General features: G+C 39.3%; 2 protein-coding genes across 2 annotated transcripts; both read left to right on the top strand.

Moving 5' to 3' along the window:
- Nucleotides 1-800: 800 nt before the first annotated feature.
- Nucleotides 801-5,664, top strand: prph (peripherin). The gene is made up of 9 exons (XM_088424411.1): nt 801-1,391; nt 2,793-2,853; nt 3,195-3,290; nt 3,836-4,000; nt 4,080-4,205; nt 4,294-4,514; nt 4,590-4,642; nt 4,893-4,966; nt 5,070-5,664. Exons 1-9 carry the CDS (start codon nt 844-846, stop codon nt 5,139-5,141), a joined length of 1,416 nt encoding a protein of 471 aa, XP_088280537.1. The 5' UTR covers nt 801-843; the 3' UTR covers nt 5,142-5,664.
- Nucleotides 5,665-6,199: 535 nt separating this feature from the next.
- timeless (timeless circadian clock) lies at nt 6,200-17,242 on the top strand. The gene is made up of 29 exons (XM_088424409.1): nt 6,200-6,349; nt 6,915-7,040; nt 7,157-7,310; nt 7,469-7,583; nt 7,842-7,904; nt 8,013-8,114; nt 8,893-9,048; nt 9,155-9,288; nt 9,400-9,487; nt 9,561-9,737; nt 10,674-10,995; nt 11,149-11,318; nt 11,704-11,829; nt 12,361-12,512; nt 12,584-12,681; nt 12,746-12,878; nt 13,038-13,239; nt 13,330-13,469; nt 13,563-13,642; nt 14,183-14,306; nt 14,397-14,479; nt 14,580-14,734; nt 14,812-15,028; nt 15,393-15,461; nt 15,542-15,660; nt 15,822-16,053; nt 16,242-16,293; nt 16,378-16,451; nt 16,551-17,242. Exons 2-29 carry the CDS (start codon nt 6,959-6,961, stop codon nt 16,670-16,672), a joined length of 3,741 nt encoding a protein of 1,246 aa, XP_088280535.1. The 5' UTR covers nt 6,200-6,349; nt 6,915-6,958; the 3' UTR covers nt 16,673-17,242.
- The last annotated feature ends 478 nt before the right edge of the window (nt 17,243-17,720 follow it).

Below are 17,720 nucleotides of genomic sequence, written 5' to 3'. Positions count from 1 at the left end.
TATATATATATATATATTTGGGATCGAAAGACATAAAAAGATGTATTACAACACGCATAAACTTTTCATTGCATGGAATTGTTCAGTATATCTGGGATTAAAAAGATGTTTACAATTTTTTGCGATAAGAGCTACAAAATGTGGTACAGATTCAACTTAATTTGTTGTAATAGCAATGCATTAAATTCTAAGCAGTGCTATTATCATCCTAAGTGAGTATTGTTCATTCCCCCAGATGTATTTGACTAGTGAGGATGACTGGATGTAAAGCATAAAAGCTATTGAATAACTGCAGAGTCATGGCGGTGCCACAGACGCCCAGAACGTCAATTAAATATTGAATTACTGTAAAAGGAGAGGCGGTGGAAAGTGAACAAGAGAGAGGGAGATTAATGGATCTCACAGGGCTGAATTCAAAGTATTTCATTATGAGATCAACATGAGGACAGCCTTATAAAAATGTAAGAAATATTAAAAGCGGGAGGCAAGCTGAAATCATATATTGAATACATATGAAGGAATTAAAATGGATTGAGCCAAACCACCAAGGAGGACATAACTCACAACGGTCGTGAGGAGAAATCTTTTGATGTTGAAACAGTAATGTGATGTCTTGTTAGAAGGGTGGAGCTGTCCAGACAAAAAGTGGTGCTGGAAGGACGGAGCGGCAGGCTCCCTCTCTTTGTGGAAGGGAGTGGCCTCAGTCGACAAGAGAGATGGAGAAAGGGAGGGCGGGGGTGCAGAATCACGAGCCACTATATAAACCTCCAGTACTGGCTTGAGGACAGTGTCCAAGCCTTGCCACTTTTCTTTCTCTTAAGAGATCAACCCAAGGCACCAACCATGAGCCATTCTTCCATGCATTCCTCAACTTCCTACAGGCGCACCTTCGGGAGCCCACATCCCATCTCTATGTCCTCTTACTCCAGCGTGTCCTCTCGTCAACCTGTCTCCGGGGGTCGCTACATGCGCTCCGTGTCACCCATGGTGTCCTCCCGCTCCACCACCTACCACCAACAGCGTTCCCGTCCCAGCGTCCAGCCCCAGCGCCTCACCTATGACAAGGTGGATTTTACCATGGCAGAGGCCATCAACCAGGAGTTCCTCACCACCCGCAGTAACGAGAAGGCCGAGCTGCAGGAGCTTAATGACCGCTTCGCCAGCTTCATCGAGAAAGTTCGCTACCTGGAGCAGCAGAATGGTGCACTGCAGCAAGAGCTGACCCAGTACAAAGGCCAGATGCAGCACGGCCAGCCCAACCGCGCTACTGAGATCTTCCAGGATGAGCTGAGGGAGCTGAGGCGCCAGATGGACGCCATTGGCAAGGAGAGGGACCAATACCAAGTTGAGAGGGACAACCTGGCTGAGGACCTGGGCCTGCTAAAGCAGAGGTTGGTAACTTAGATGTGCACCCAGGTATAGATAGATAGATAGATAGATAGATAGATAGATAGATAGATAGATAGATAGATAGATAGATAGGTAGGTAGGTAGGTAGGTAGGTAGGTAGGTAGGTAGGTAGGTAGGTAGGCAGGCAGGCAGGCAGGCAGGCAGGCAGGCAGGCAGGCAGACAGACAGACAGACAGACAGACAGACAGATAGATAGATAGATAGATAGATAGATAGATAGATAGATAGATAGATAGATAGATAGATAGATAGATAGATAGATAGATAGATAGATAGTGCTACAGGGCGTGGCCCATCAACAGACTGGATCATGCTGCGGCATGCTACAGGTCACGACTGCATCATCCTATTATGCGAAGACAACAAGGTGTGGTTGGTGTTGGTGCTGAAGTATTTTCTCATTTGAGATATATAAATGATTTAAACACTAAAGGACCCCAGCTTTGACCTTCTTGACTAACATCAACAGCAACCCCCATGCATTGACCGTTTTAGTGCCCTTAACTCTTTCACTACCATTGACAGCTATACAAGTAGATGTGAAAGAGCCATTTTAACAAGCCCTTGACAGTTGTATAACTTAAAATTTGATTTTAACTGTGCTAGCTTCTTTTTACTGCATTCACATTAATGTTCATTTTCATTGGCGTGCATACATAGATGTGAGGAGAGAGACCAGACAAAGGGTGGGGTCATTAGAAGAGCAGGGAGGAAATGGATGCAGCAGGGAAAAAAATAATCAATGTGACTCAGTGACTCCATTAGGTGAGTTTTCACTGTCCCTTCGCGCTGATTAAATGGTGCCAGAGACCCCATTAGGAAAAAAAGCCCCTTATAACCCAACATGAATTAAAGATGAGGCAACCATGTGACGTTTTGTAACTAATCTACTTAATGTCCAGTGTCTTCATGATTTTAACCACACAAGACAGATGATGCAGCGCTCATCAACCAAATGGACCGAAAACCAGGTTAAAGCAGGGAATCAGCAAACTTTTTTTGTCTATTGTAATGTTCAATAACAAGAAGTATGTCATCACAATAATTATATCATAACATAACTTTACTTTGGAAGCCAATCTGTCAGAAATAATATACAGTTGTCATTCCAAATTGCTCACAGTGCATTTTGTACATTTCTTCAGGGAAATAAAAGATGAGAAGCATGGTTAACCTTATAAAGTGAGATGGTGACCTTATTGAACTGCATTAGTGGAGAAGCGGCAGCTGGTGCTCCCACAAGGCGCACTTCCAAAAACCTTTTACAGAACAGTGAATCAACAAATTGATTGAGAGTGCCTTCCCTCCCTAGCTAATACCCTTTGTGTAAAAAGATTAGGAGTGCGTCTAAAGAACGTGTATGGATTTGTGTGTCCGCATAGGCTGGATGAAGAAGCCCAGAAGAGGGCAGATGCTGAGAATAACCTTGCAGCCTTCCGCAAGGTAAATACTCTGTTGACTGTCAAAATACTGTATACAAGCTGTATTCCAGGACTGGTGGCACCAACAAAAGGTATATTTCAATTCCAAACTGCAAATTCTTTCACTTTAAGTTCCTCAATACTCTTTCTCAGGCTTCTCTGTCATGTAATCGAGTACTCCTTTTGTAGCACCAGTCCTGGAACCTTTCTGACACACCTCCAAGAGCTCTTATATGGATGGATATGGATGCAATGATAGCTTTATTTCCAGTATACTATTGCAAGTTTTAGAACTAATAATAGATGAATATTTTCCCTACCCGCAGTTCCAAATGCTATGTCTTTATATTTTACCCTAACAAGGATGTGGACGATGCCACATTATCCCGCCTGGAGCTAGAAAGGAAGATCGAGTCCCTGATGGATGAAATTGAATTCCTCAAGAAGATGCATGATGAAGTAAGTTTCGATTACACATGTGACATGCTTTTTTTTAAGTATTTTTAAACTTTCTAAAGTTACTTGTAGGCATATATATGATTATATATCAGCTTTGGCACAATGGCGATTAAATTTCAATTAAAATCTGCCTCTCACAATGTGGCTACCGCGCCCCTTTCATGACGTCTGAAAAAGGATAAGAGAAAGTAAAAGAAGTGATGAGTGTAATAAGTTAAGTGTTGTTTTTGACTGAGTTACTGTGTAGCAGGTTAAGCTCCAACAAGCTAGTACACGTATACAGTATATGCTATTTTCTTCCTCCTAATGCAATGCGATGACTTAACAGTAAGACCATGAGGCTAACGTTTTGACTTTCAGACATTTGATTGTATTTTATTATTATGCCCTTTAACGCTTCTATTCTGAAAACGAGAAGGGTTTGAACATCCCCGCATCCCCTCAAAGAAGCAATATGAAGACAAGTGACTATATAACCATAGTAAGATGGTGCCCAAAGTTACATTGGTTCAACAAGAGTTTGTTTTTCTTGCTTTTTATTCTAGGAAATCCAGGACGTCCAAGTCAGTGTGCAGACTCAGCAGCTGAGGATGGAAGTGGATCACGGCACCCGACCAGACCTCACTGGTGCGCTGAGGGACATCAGGGCCCAGTATGAGACCATTGCATTGAAGAACATGCAGGAATCTGAGGACTGGTACAAGTCCAAGGTTGGCAACAACATAAAGGCACAAAACTCACACTCGAAGATATACTTAAATGCTAATTGTGTTATCATTATGTTTGTAGTTTGCAGATTTGACTGAATCTGCAAAGCGCAATGGAGATGCTTTGAAGCAGGCCAAGCATGAGGCCTCAGAGTCCAGGAGGCAGATCCAGTCCCTGAACTGTGAGATTGATGCACTGAAGAACACGGTCGGCACAACACTTGATCTTCTTTTGCATGACCTCATATTTCATGTATCACCTGCTACCTTGATGTTATTCAACGATGTAATTTCAGAATGAAGCCCTCCTAAGGCAGATGCGGGACATGGAGGACCAGTTCGCCAATGAAATCGGGAACTACCAAGACAACGTAGGTAGACTGGAGGACGAGATCCGCCACCTGAAGGACGAGATGGCTCGGCACCTCCGGGAATACCAGGACCTCCTTAATGTCAAGATGGCCCTGGACATTGAAATTGCGACTTATCGTAAACTGCTGGAGGGAGAGGAGAGCAGGTAAGCGAAGGCTGTCTTAGTTTCAATGATATTTAACAATAAACGTGCCCTGATACTTTGGTCATATTGCAACAGGATCACCATGCCTATCATGAATATTGGCATGACAAATCACCTTGGTGAACGTGGTGAGTATTAGTTTCTATTCAAACAAAAGAAATGTGTTGATTTAACAGGTTGCTTTATGAAAAGTCATAACGTCATTGTTGTCGTAAGGCCTGCTGCCACATGAATAATAACATTTTAAAAAAACATTATATTATTATTATTATTATAATTAGACAATTAGATTATTAAACATTTAATGTTAACATGTGAACAACAATGTTATATTATAGGCTGTAAATTGTATATTATGTTGCTTTCTGCATGATTCAGATTATGAACCAAGACCAGAGAGTGGCACTAAGAGGACTGTGGTGATAAAGACAGTTGAGACTAGAGACGGAGAGGTATGGAGAAGAAAGTTATACTTAAACCGTGTGATATTTTACCCATATTTTCAGTGGGCTAACCTATCTGAACCTTAATGATATTATCATTTTTTTTCATTAGGTGGTGAAGGAGTCCAAGAGAGAGGCGGAGAGAGATTCTGGCCACTCTGATAAAGATGACAAGGACAACTGAATAGAACCTTATTTGATCATGTGAAATCCTGTACCATGACAAGAACAAAAAAAAAAAAAAAAAAAAAAAAGAATAAAATTCCTTAATGTTTCATTGTCTAGCAAAGAGTAACAAAATGCAGGTGCAATGTTAAATGTATACATTTTGACTGGCGTGTCACTTTGGTGCTATCGTAGCCACCCAGCTGTTCCAAAACACAGCTGTGTCATCTGTGCGACAAAGCAGAACTGTAACCTGATCAACAAACCAGATGAGGCCTTTATTTACTGTGCAATCCCATCAAGTCCTTTGATGGCCACATGTTTGTAGCTCGCTGTGTGTTCAAAAGCAGTATAAGAAAAAAAAAGTAGCAACAATATGCATAATAGCTTCATATACATGCCACAGTGAATAAAAATTCATATTCCAGGGGCTTTGCTGTGTACCTGTAACAACTATATCAAAATGTGAAACAATGGAGGGGAAAAAAGATTTAAAAAAAAAACAAGTAATACGCATTTATTGGCTATATGGTCGGACACAATGAAGGGTTACATAATATTGCAAATAAACTAACCCTGAGCAAGTCTAATGCCTCCATTGATTGCTTCATGTGAAGTCACTGCAACTTATCCAATAATGCGTTTTCTAAAGGTGCTTCAGAACTGCTCACCCAACTCAACTTAATAGCTACTAAATAATTACTTGAATTGGTAGGTTGAGAGTTTAGTCAAACTCCACATTGTGAAGAATGTCATGTAAATATTTGTAAAGCTAATCAACAAAAAGGTAAATCCGTTTTGATTTTAATGTAATAACAAACACCAGTATGTAATGCAATACTGTAAAATATGTTTTACAATTTCCCTGCAATTTTTTAAAACTATAAAGTGTCAAACGAAAGAAATTCATTGTATCGTACTCGTTAATAAGTTAATTCTCGTTAATCGACTGTGCTGTATTTAGTTTTAATGGAGTCACATTTCCCTAGCACTAGATGGCGGTAAAATAAAGATATACGCTTTTCAATCACCAAGAAGAAGATGACACGATGACGACATTCTACATCCGGTTTTCTTCGCTTCTTGGCGCCAGATACGGGGAGTTAGTGACGAGGTGACTATGTTTTATTTGGTTGGCAAGATGACTCTCTTTTCACGGTAATATTTCTTATTCTGTGAAGCTTGGCAGTCGACATCCCAGGGAACGAATAGAACGACTACTATTAGGTGAGTAGAAAACTTGTTTTGTGCGATGACAGTGCCAATAGGTGTACTGCACATTGACTTCAGATGACATTTACTAGTATCGAAAAGCATGAAGCGAATACACTGTAAGAAAAAACACATTGACTCAGTTCAAATGAGGTAGCATATTTACTAGCAATTCAGTTTTAAGAATTAAAGACCCTTAAGAATTATCCATTTAGTTTGGGTAGCTTTAAATAGAGGACATAAGAGAATCAACACCTAAACAAAACGGTGGAGTTGGTATGAAAAATACAAAGATTCTAAATGTGTAAATAATAAGAATAATTTATTTTATTACCACTTTCAAAATATAATTTATCGTTAATTCTCTTTTATTTTCGATTCAAAGCTACTCATTTTAAATATGTAATATTAAGGGTCTCATTTTTTCTATTGACTGACTTTTACTCAAAAAGCATAGTGAACTTTAATTATATTGCTCGTTTCAATTGAGTAAATATGATTGTATTTTCTTATTTTAGTGCTCAGTTCATTTTGAGTGTTATTTTCATCCTGTTTTTTTTTTCCCCCCTTTCCTATGCAGATATTCACTTATGTTCTTTGCAAAGGTGTTAGATCTCATTCAAGATGAATTGTGAACTTTTGGCAACATGCAGTGCTCTTGGATACCTAGAGGGTGATACTTATCACAAAGAAGCTGATTGTATAGGTGTGTGGATCATACTTTATTAAATTTCCATATTGTTCTTGACCCTGAATAAAATGTATACAGTGTTAATAAACGTTTAAAAAAAAAATAATTAAAACATGTTTTCCCTGTCCCAGAGAGTGTGAAAGACTTGATCAGGTACTTGCGTTATGAAGACGACACCCGCGATGTCCGCCGGCAACTGGGCAAAGGCCACATTGTAGAACATGACCTTCTGCCTATTATCACTCAGCATGGGCAAGACAAGGCATTGTTTGATGCCTGCATACGGTAAACAACACAAGTTGAAACTTGCCTCATCTCAAATACTCCCACTGTTAATTACATTAAATGTTCTGATTATATGATAAAGAGTCAAACCTGCCATAAGGCAGCATTATAACTGTAGTTGGCGCCATGACACTAATGCTTATGTGTTTTTTTCCTAGGCTTATGGTCAATCTCACGCAACCTTCTATGCTCTGCTTTGGGAAGATTCCTGATGACCCCGTATTTAGACAACACTTTTTGCAAGTGACCTCTCATTTACAAGCATATAAAGAGGTACTGCCTCTAATGGAATCACTAATTCACTTTGTGAAGTTATATTATCGCTTGTCTGTGACTTTATCCTCAAAGACGGATTGTAGGCCGTAGGCAAAAAGTGCAATCCTTCACCTTCACACTTAAAACTTACAATAACCTGAAATATATGTTTAGTAAAGTGGCAAATTCCATGCTATTTACAGGAAAATCCATTACGTTATTAAGAAGAAGATCTGATAAAATCACAATTGGTGATTTTCTTTATTTTAATTTTAGGCATTTGCTACTGAGAAGGTGTTGGGTGTTTTAAGCGAGACACTGTACAACCTTTTACAAATGGTAAGTGATTGACAGGTGAACATCATGTCTTTTATACCATGCTAGCTTTTATTTATACAAGAACTTCCTTTTTTTTTCCTCCTTCCTGCTCCCATGCTTCCCTTTCAGGAATGGGAACAGAGGCAGGAAGAAGACAACCTTTTGATTGAAAGAATTCTGCTGCTGGTCAGGAATATGCTTCATGTACCTGCGGACCCTTTGGAAGAGAAGGTTATTATGCTTTGTTGTAGTAGGGCCCGGCCGATTACGGACCTTCAAAATTAATCAGTCAAATGGCCAATATTTTCCAATTATTGGCACTTTTTACTTTTATATAGTCTAACCTGTCTGTAGTAGTTGTATATAAGTAACATTGCTGTCATTATTTATTGAGTCAAGTCAAGTTTATTTGTATAGCCCTGAATAAAAGCAGTCTCAAAGGACTTCAGAGGTGAAGAGAACATCATAAATAAACAACAGCATCCCCTGAACAAAGGTCCCAGAAAGAGAAGGAAAAATTCAAAAACCCCATCTGTGGAAAATAAGAAACCCTCAGAAGGGACCACTGGTGGTACTCATAAATCCATACCATAACCTTGTATTATCAAATATATATCATGAACTATGTTGATGAGGTCATTCTGCGAACCTCTCATTCAAAACAAAGCAAACTTTAACTTTTGCAAGCAATGATTGGTGAGTAATGCAAAGAACGGTGCAAAGAATTTAACTGTTGCTATTGTACACACAACTTAATGCCACTGTTTGTTAAAAAAATAAAATCATAAAATAGTGCAGCATCAATTGGGCATGAAAATCTTAAATATGACTCCATGCAACTGTTGACATCTCAGGCCCTTCTTAATTTTTTTCAAAATTAGTCTATTTGCAGTACACGTTTTCATCTACACATTAGAAGTTGTTCTCATCAAGAAAAAGCATGACCATAATTTAGCGCTCCCCCCCCCCCCCCCCCCCCCTTACTTTCTTTTATATTCTGCTGATGCAGAGAGTAGATGATGACGCCAGCATCCACGATAGGTTGCTGTGGGCCATTCACATGAGTGGGTTCGATGACCTGCTCAAGTTCTTGGCGTCTGCCCAGAGTGAGCAGCAGTGGAGTATGCATGTGTTGGAAATAATCTCCCTCATGTTCAGAGACCAGGTTAGGCCAAATCTTTGTTTTTATTTTTAGCTATTTTTATCCACACTCATCAATGTCCAATTAGATAAAGAGCTTGTTGAATGAACTATGTTGTGGTGTGTTGCAGACACCGGACACCTTGGTGAGTGCGGGACACGCTCGGTCGGCAGAGGAGAAGCAGAGAGACACTTCAGAGCTGGAGGGCCTGAGGCACAAGGAGCAGGCAGAGAGACGTTCTCGCACACTGCAAAGAGGAACCAGGTACATGACATGATAGGATATTAACCTCGTTTTCCCTTTTTTTTTATCCTTTTCATCTGATTACCTGCTATATGCAATCTGCTTCTGAAATTGACTATTTGTTTTACTCAGACATTCCCGCTTTGGAGGGTCTTTTGTTGTGAAAGGACTCAAATCAATCGGAGACAATGATGTGATTTACCACAGGCATGTTCACAATGTGAGTATTGTAAAGCAATTACAAAGAAATGGTCATAAAAGTCATTGACTTTATTTCTGCCTTCAAATCACAGTTCAAAAACTATACTCATGACATGGGGAAAACTGTGAGACGCGTTCCTAAGAAAAATCGACAAGCCCTGGAATGTATGGACAAACGGCGCTCGGCTTTAAATGTTCGACTTTTTCTACGAGAGTTTTGTGTGGACTTCTTGGAGAACTGCTACAATCGCCTCATGTACATTGTCAAGGTCAGCATCATCCCATTTATTGTGATCATATAAATGATTGAAAAAGCTTGTCTTCACTACAGTAATCCAAAACACAATTCTACTTCCACTACAAGCTGTATTCTGAATAATTGACATTGTTTGATTGTTAATGTCTCTCTTAGAGTGTCAATAAATGCATATATTTTTTTAAATCTGACCAAAGTGTTCTAAACTATCTTAACCTTCAGTTAACTTTTACATTTCAGCTAACTATAAGAGTTTGTGTTTACTCTGGGAACACTCAGCTCCTTTAGTTTTTGCTTGAAATAAATAAAAAAAGACAAGTGAAAATTTCACTTTTATTTTAAAATGTTGGAGGAATGTACACAATTTACCAGTACTTGTTTAAGTTTGCATTTAACATTTTAGGACATCCTGAGGACCCTTTTCTCTCCCTGAACTTTGGGTTTTTACAGTTAAGATGTATGTGGTCTAAAATGTTTGGGTTTTTTAAACAACATTTTGCAAATTTGTTACACAAACAAAACAAGAACACACAAATAACAATTGCACTATGTGAAACAATGTTTTTTATTCGGTAGGGTTGATTCTATTCATTGTTCATTTTGTAATTATTTAATATGAACCAATTGGAGCACCACTCTGAATTTTGTTAAATACCAGCCATACGCTTACTATAAAAGCATTCTGTTCTATTCTGTACGCTCTATTTTAACAATGTTAAGACTTGGGAGTTTGTATTTTTATTTATTTATGTTTTAACGCCAATATTTTTCATTTACTGAAAATGAATATCAACAGCAAATATTGGTTATCGGCCGCCTTGACTACTACTAATCATTATCATATCAGCCCTAAAACCATATCAGTCTATCCTCTAGTTTTGAAGTACAGTATTAGCTGTTCCAAATGTATGAGTCTTGACGTTTTGTTTTCTTGCCTCTCCCTCTCCAGGAAAGCCTGATTCGTGAGCAGTCTCAGGAGCACGATGAGACCTACTACCTGTGGGCACTCAGCTTCTTCATGGCCTTTAACCGCGGGAACAACTTCCGTGCTGATTTAGTTTCCGAGACAATGTCCACCCGCGCTTTCCATTTTATAGAAGGCAACATCACCAATTACTATGAAATGATATTGACTGACCGCAAAGAGGCCACGTCCTGGTCCCGAAGGATGCACCTGGCACTTAAGGCCTATCAGGAGCTGCTGATGACAGTGAACGAGATGGACCGATCGCAGGATGAAAGCATCCGCCACAGCGCCAATGTTATCAAAAGTAATGCTACTTATGCTTTCCAATACAAGCAATGCACCTAGAAAGATAGCATAATATATAAAGTAACTAAATAGTATAGGAGTCAACATCATTTTTATGCTGAGCAATTCTGTTGTGTAAAACATTGTAATTGTTTTTTTCCTCACCTTGTAGGTAACATATTCTACTTAATGGAATATAGGGAGATATTTCTGACTCTGCTGAGAAAATATGATGGGACCAAGCAGCCGCTGTCTTACCTTAAAGACCTGGTGGAGTCAACGCATCTCTTCCTGCGTATGTTGGAACGCTTCTGCAAAGGTCACAGGAACTTGGTTGTACAGGTACAAATCATATATCAATTTCTCTCAGGTTTTCTACTTGAATATCTGCTTGAAAAGTAATCTTTGCCAGCAGAAACTTTAAAGCCAATGTCCAAATCACCGTTGACTCAATTGAAATAGAATGAGGAAATTCTACAAAATCAAAGAGCATTGTTATAGTTTATGGGGCACAAGTGGTTTTAAATAGTCAAAGATAAAAATTACCCATCCATCCATAAACACAAAGCAAATGTTGGTGTCTAAAAGGTAAAAGGTATTAATATATGGAACACTTCTGGAATGGATTTGTACAAATTGCCCTGCTTTAAGCTGTGTTTATATGTTAGTTGAGTCAAATCAATCACGCAACGAAGCAAAAGTTTCAACTCGAGATGTAATTTCACAGAAAAAGCGTGTGAAGCGGAAAAAATCCAAAAAAGACAAACAACAGCCAACCGTGGAAAGGACCCCTGAAGCTCTGGCAAATACTTTTAAGGTTGTGGAGGAACAACTGAGGGGTATACATTTTCAGGTCAGTGAAAAATAATGTTTTACGGCTTGTTTTATTTCTTTTAAAAGTATCCAAATTTTTTACTAATATCAAAAGAGTCAATATCTGCAGCCCTAATGGAAAAATACAAGATGCTCTGATTGCTGCCAAATTACCTCTGGCAATAGTTTGTTTTTTCTAATTGAAGAAAAGGAGGTTAAAATATTGATAAGACAACAACCGTTTATAAACACTGAAATGTTTTTATTTATACCAGTATTTACACCATACTCCGCAGCAACACAGGCTGTATGGTTTTTGGTAATTATTCAGTGTTAGGAAAGTTTTCAGCTGCTGCTGAAAAATGAGCCCGACTCCTTTTATGTTTACATTTGCATGCTAGCTCCTTAATTCAGTTAAAAGGATACATTGCAAAAACTAAAAACTTAATCCTATGCATAATTTAATGTTACAAACTTGACCAAAATCTCCTCTTGTTTTCCTTGTGTGAAATCGCGTCTCATGAGATTTGTGTCTCGTCCTATCCCTTTCATTTTCTGGTCTCATCTGCAGCTGTCCGAGTCTTTAACTGAGCGCATCGTGCCTTTCGATGCCACATCGGAAACTCCTCTCGAGGAGCAGCGGACCGAGGCTATGGTGCGGGTGCAGGACGCTTTGCAGGCTCAGTTAGGACCAGAAGCTTTAGCGCTCCTGAGGGCTGCCAGGTCAGTAGTGATACTTGGCATAGTTAGTTTCAAGCACCCCCAAAATCTGATCAATAAATGATTGCCTTCAGGGAAGTTTGGCCCGAGGGAGATGTGTTTGGCTCGACTGATGTGGACCCTGAAGAAGAACTAGAACTCCTCAAGCAGATCTTGCATGCGGAGCTACCAAGTATGCACACATTTTTACACCATGCCATCTGTATGCGGGATTCACTTTTTACCCTTGCTTTCAGGGTCGGCTCCTCCTCCTCCCGAGGCTCAAGTGGAAGAGGATGATGAGGATGGTGCCGATCTAGAAGAAGACGAAGAGTTGGAGGCAGTCCAGGTTTTGGAAACGGAGTTCAAATTTCAGGACTTTATCAAGAAGTGAGGCAATAACTTATGAAAAATGTAACATTGCTTTACAAGTCCTTCAATACAGGAACTGCCACCTTGCCCATATCTTTGTATATCCTCAACTTTTGGTGCCTAAGCTGCTTTTTGCCTTGACATTTTTTGTGCCATTTTTCTCTTCACCCCTCACAGGTTTGCCAACCCCAACATTGTGCGCCCATATCTGTTCCTGCTCAAATCCTACTCGAAAAACACACCTCACACAAACCACTGCATTGTTCGTATGCTGCATCGTGTGGCTTATGACCTCAAAATGGACGCGTTGCTGTACCAGCTTTCAGTCTTCCATCTCTTCAACAAAATCCTGAGTGATGCAGCTGCATCTGCTTACAAGGTTGGTTCAAAGAGAAAACTTTTTCAGCCAGCAAGGAAACGATTGATAACGTTGCAGCCCTTAGGTTAACCTCCTTTCTGTTCTGCACAGGAGTTGGTCACGTTTGCCAAGTACGTGCTGAGACGTTTCTTTTCCCTGGCGGCCACCAACAAAAAAGCCTACGTTGAACTGTTATTCTGGAAAAACGTTGGCACAGTGCGTGAAATGACTGAAGGTTACGGCAAAGACGGGTCGGTCTTTGTGTTTTCTGTACTGTTAACAATTTAAGGCTGTAAAGTGGCTTGAAACATTTCTAATGTGGCCATTGGTCTTACTTTTATCAGAGCTGAAAAGATGCCAGCTTGGACTGAAGAGGAGGAGCAAGAATTGCGCAATCTTTATGAAGAGCATCGGGACTCTGAAGGTTTGCCGTTTCTTTACTGATAGCGATTCTGTTTATAACTTATACTGTGAAGGCTGAATGTTTTTTTTAATATGTTTCACAACATTCAAGCCTTTCTCAGCAAAAATGCAAGATTATTTCCCAATATTATTTGAACGTAAATGATTCAGCTCCTATTTGAATATTGTCATTAACACACCTTTAGAATTGTTTTCAACATGTCCAAAATTCCTACTTCCCAAAAGTTCTTAAATTCAACAATTAAAATATCCACAAAAATGTGAAATCCTTTTTGGTTGGGGTTCTTCCATAATTTCAAAATTTTTGCAGATTCAGTCTGTTTCAAATTTAAACTGTGCGACTTATAATTACCTATCCATGCCAAATGTTCCCATACGTTTTTGGTGAGCTTTTCCTCTATAATATCTATATTGCAGGGACATTTTACATTTAGCCTTTCAGCAGTCCCACACATATTTTTTAGGTATTGCATTCTCTAGTGTTACATGATGCAAAGGGAACTATTAAATCTTACTGTTGCTAATTGTTGACTTTTGCCAGTGCCAGACATTGTGGAGACTCTACTGCCGTTGCTAAGCAACAGTACACGCACACGGAGGCAGGTTGTGATCCAGATGGTGCGCATGGGTCTGGTGGACAGCGCCAAAGAGCTGAAGAAACCCAAGTATGGGATAGGGTGACTGACACATAATGTTCTGATGTATTAATATGGAATCGATAACTAATCTGGTGAAAATGATTTTCTTCTATTTAGGAAAGGTACTGGGATCGTTCTATGGACTGAGGACCAGGAACAAGAACTTCAGATGCTCTATGAAGAATACAAAGACTCAGATGGTATTTACTGAGTGCTTGATTTACTCAATCATACAGTATTATTGACCAAAAAAAAATTAGTTTCAGTTTGATATGTGTTATATTTGTTTTGTCTTCGTAGATGTTCTTGGCAACATCCTTAAAAAGCTCACAGCCAAGCGCTCCAGAGCACGCGTAACGGACAAGCTTCTTAGTATGGGCCTGGTCTCAGAAAGGCGAGAACTGTACAAGAAAAGGAGTCGAAATGCTCGTCCAAAAAGCTCCGGCACACAAATGGTATGTTTGAACAACTGTTTTGAGGTGACTGAACAAAGCAAAGGAAGCTTGAAAAAAAAAAAAAAATCTTCCTACAGAGTGAAGAGGATTTCCTCGCTGGACTCATGCAAGATTTCTCTGATGAGCCTCTGAACAGAGAAACTGATGAAGATGATTCTGAAGAGAGCGAGGACGACGATGGGCAGGAAACGGAAGAAGAAGGAAATGATGGCAGCAGGAGGAGCCGAAGCTTTGTGTCCAACGGCGAGAGGCAGGCTGACGTCAGCACCATGGCCACGAGGCTTCATAATGAAGGTGAGACTTAGGCAAACTTTCAGCGCAATATTCATGTTCATTTCTGTGGTTTTCTGTGGAATAGAAGTTCATTACATGTTAAGTTGGTCATACTTTAGCTAGATAAGGTTACCAACACACTAGGAACACCTCTCAGTATGACGCAGAGCATTTTATATTTATTTTGGATAGTATTACGCATTATTAACACATTCACTGCCATCGACGTCTATAGGCGTCATTGATCTATTTTTACTGTGCTCGAAGTTTATGTTAACATTCACTGCCATTGGCTGCAATGTGCAATGTCCAAATTCATTTTAGGAAGGCTTGCAGTGAATGAGTTCATCTATTCATCTTGAGCTTTTTTTTTTTTGTCTTCCAGGCATGTCTGAAGCCCTTGAGTGGTTACAACGTTGTATGAACAAAGCAGCTACGTACCGGGAAAAAGATGGTAGGATTTGTCCGCAAGGGCATGTTGCACTTCTCTGAAAATATGTTTAAAACTTTAATGTGATGTCCTTCTTTGGCCAGGTTTTTCTCAAGCTTCACCGCTCGTCCCTCTCACTGAGGCATGTGAAGACGCCATGGAGGACAAGAGTTTTCATGCGCTACTACGCAAAATAGGGGTGCGACCACCAGCTAATGAACAGGTGGGAGTTCCTGCTAAGTATTACATTGGCAGGTTTCAGCAACTGCATCTTCTGCCTTTGGCGATCATTACGTGCTTTCAAATGTATTTTGGAATTCAAAAAAGAAAAACGCCTCTTCAGTAAAGCCTCACGTTACATTTTCTATAATGTGTGCTCTTTAGGAGAAATTTTGGAGAATCCCAGAAAAGATCAGCCCATCTCAGCTACGTAGTGCAGCTGTGTCTCTCAGTCAAAATCAGGAGGAATCTAAAAGTCAGGAGGTCCTTGTGGAATACGCCAGCCCGCCTGAAGAATCTCAGGAGGAACATAGGGAGGTTTCAAATTCACGAGCGGATGCTTTGAGAGCCCTGTCGGTTGCTCGCAAGAAAAAACAACACTCAAGCAAAAATGAAGGTTCGTGTCTTTTAATTACAGTTCTCTCCTGCTGTCAAGTACTCGGCTGTTAGAAAATACAGTGGACTTTTGCTTTGCGATTGGGCAGTTTGGAGGAGTCGATAGTGTCGCATTTGACATCGTTTTCTGAAGCCGGTAAATAGCATGGAAAATCACACCATTCTCTACCACCATTTACTGTACTGCAGCTCCTGATATGGATTTAGCCTCATCTGAAGATGCAGACAGTTCATTCGAGAGGTATGATCACAACTCAATAACTAAAATTTGCTCAAATGTTTCCTTTGGACATATCAAATTTCTTTTCTTATTTACGTATATCAGGCCTCAAGGGAAGACAACCAAAAGAAGCAGGGTGTTGGATGATGATAATAACGATGACGATGAGGAGAACGGGGGTATTGTATTTTTATTCATTTACACTTTTCTCTGGCGAAAACCTAATACATCTGATTTGCTCTCAATTACAATATGTGTCTGTCAAAATATTTTTACAGATGATGGTTCCACCACTGTAATGGATGTGGATACAAATGGTGAAGCCAATTCAGATGAAGAAGATGTTACGGCACCAGTGAAGCGTCGAAGGAAAATGGCGTTAATTGATGATGATGATTAGTGGACCATCCTTCTAATGCGTTTCAATACAGTGTAAAACAACTTAAAACAAGCCTTTCCTTCAGGTCTAATGAGCATTTTTTAATCAATATTTTTTATTCAAATGGTCACTTATATAACCGATATTTTGTCCTGGTGTTAAGAAAAGCATTACAGTTTTTCTTTTATATCCTGTTATTAAACTTGATCGCTGTTCATTCAAAATATGCCATAAAAATGCTTTGGCACAAATCAGGTCTAATTATTTGTAATTTTGAATAAAGATCTGTGGTCAGAAAAATATAGCAGAACCTACTGTACTGAGGTTCATTGTATACCTGCAGTTCTATAATTGAACACTAGGTGGCATACGTGCGAATATTTGTTAACAGTATTACATTTAGATTGAATTACTGTATTACCTTCAAATTGTTGTTTAATACGTTTAGATGCGTTTTCCACTAGTCACATTATGATAGATAATACAAGTGATTTATTAAGTATTCCCCTATTACCAATCTATGGTCTTAATTATTTCATGAGTTAATCAGTGCGTTGGAAAATGTGTACAAAATTAAACTACTGAAAGGTTTTGGATGAAAGTTCTCATCTTTGCAAACAACCGTAATAAGAAACAGTTAAATGAATATGTCGGAACTCAGTTTCATATCTCCATTGTCATAAATGTATTGAGAATTTTTTTTTCATTTGGGCAACAGTTTTTTACGTCAGTATTTTGGTACTGCAATTTACTTTTAAAAGACATATCTTGTTCTACTTTTTTAAAATTTAGTTTCATTTTATTTTACACTTACTTTGTCCTTTTTATTGTGCAATGTTTGGGACTCCAAACATTTCTTTTGGGACCCATAGTTTTTAGTAATGCGAGTCCCAGGTCACCCAACACTTTCCAAAGGTAAAATGAGCACAGCATTGGGGCATAGGTGGGGAACTTATTTGCTGATCAAGAGTCTTTTCAGTTTTATGAAGTCCCCTGAGAGTCTTTCTCCAGATGTAAAATCATAATATGTCACAATTGTGGGTTACATGTTCATGTGTTTTTTGTCATA

Source organism: Hippichthys cyanospilos, chromosome 9 (assembly GCF_059441005.1).
Source record: "Hippichthys cyanospilos isolate Australia breed blue-spotted pipefish chromosome 9, RoL_Hcya_1.0, whole genome shotgun sequence".
In the NCBI taxonomy this organism is placed as follows: domain Eukaryota; kingdom Metazoa; phylum Chordata; class Actinopteri; order Syngnathiformes; family Syngnathidae; genus Hippichthys; species Hippichthys cyanospilos.
The sequence above is the reverse complement of the archived record's forward strand: the minus strand, read 5'-3'. Positions and strand labels throughout refer to the sequence as shown.

Coding starts and splice junctions, on each gene's coding strand:
- prph (XM_088424411.1), top strand. CDS start 844: ATGAGCCATTCTTCCATGCATTCCTCAACTTCCTACAGGCGCACCTTC. Junction 1,392..2,792: donor CTGGGCCTGCTAAAGCAGAG/GTTGGTAACTTA, acceptor GTGTCCGCATAG/GCTGGATGAAGAAGCCCAGA. Junction 4,515..4,589: donor CTGGAGGGAGAGGAGAGCAG/GTAAGCGAAGGC, acceptor ATATTGCAACAG/GATCACCATGCCTATCATGA.
- timeless (XM_088424409.1), top strand. CDS start 6,959: ATGAATTGTGAACTTTTGGCAACATGCAGTGCTCTTGGATACCTAGAG. Junction 14,480..14,579: donor AGAATACAAAGACTCAGATG/GTATTTACTGAG, acceptor TTGTCTTCGTAG/ATGTTCTTGGCAACATCCTT. Junction 16,452..16,550: donor TGACGATGAGGAGAACGGGG/GTATTGTATTTT, acceptor ATATTTTTACAG/ATGATGGTTCCACCACTGTA.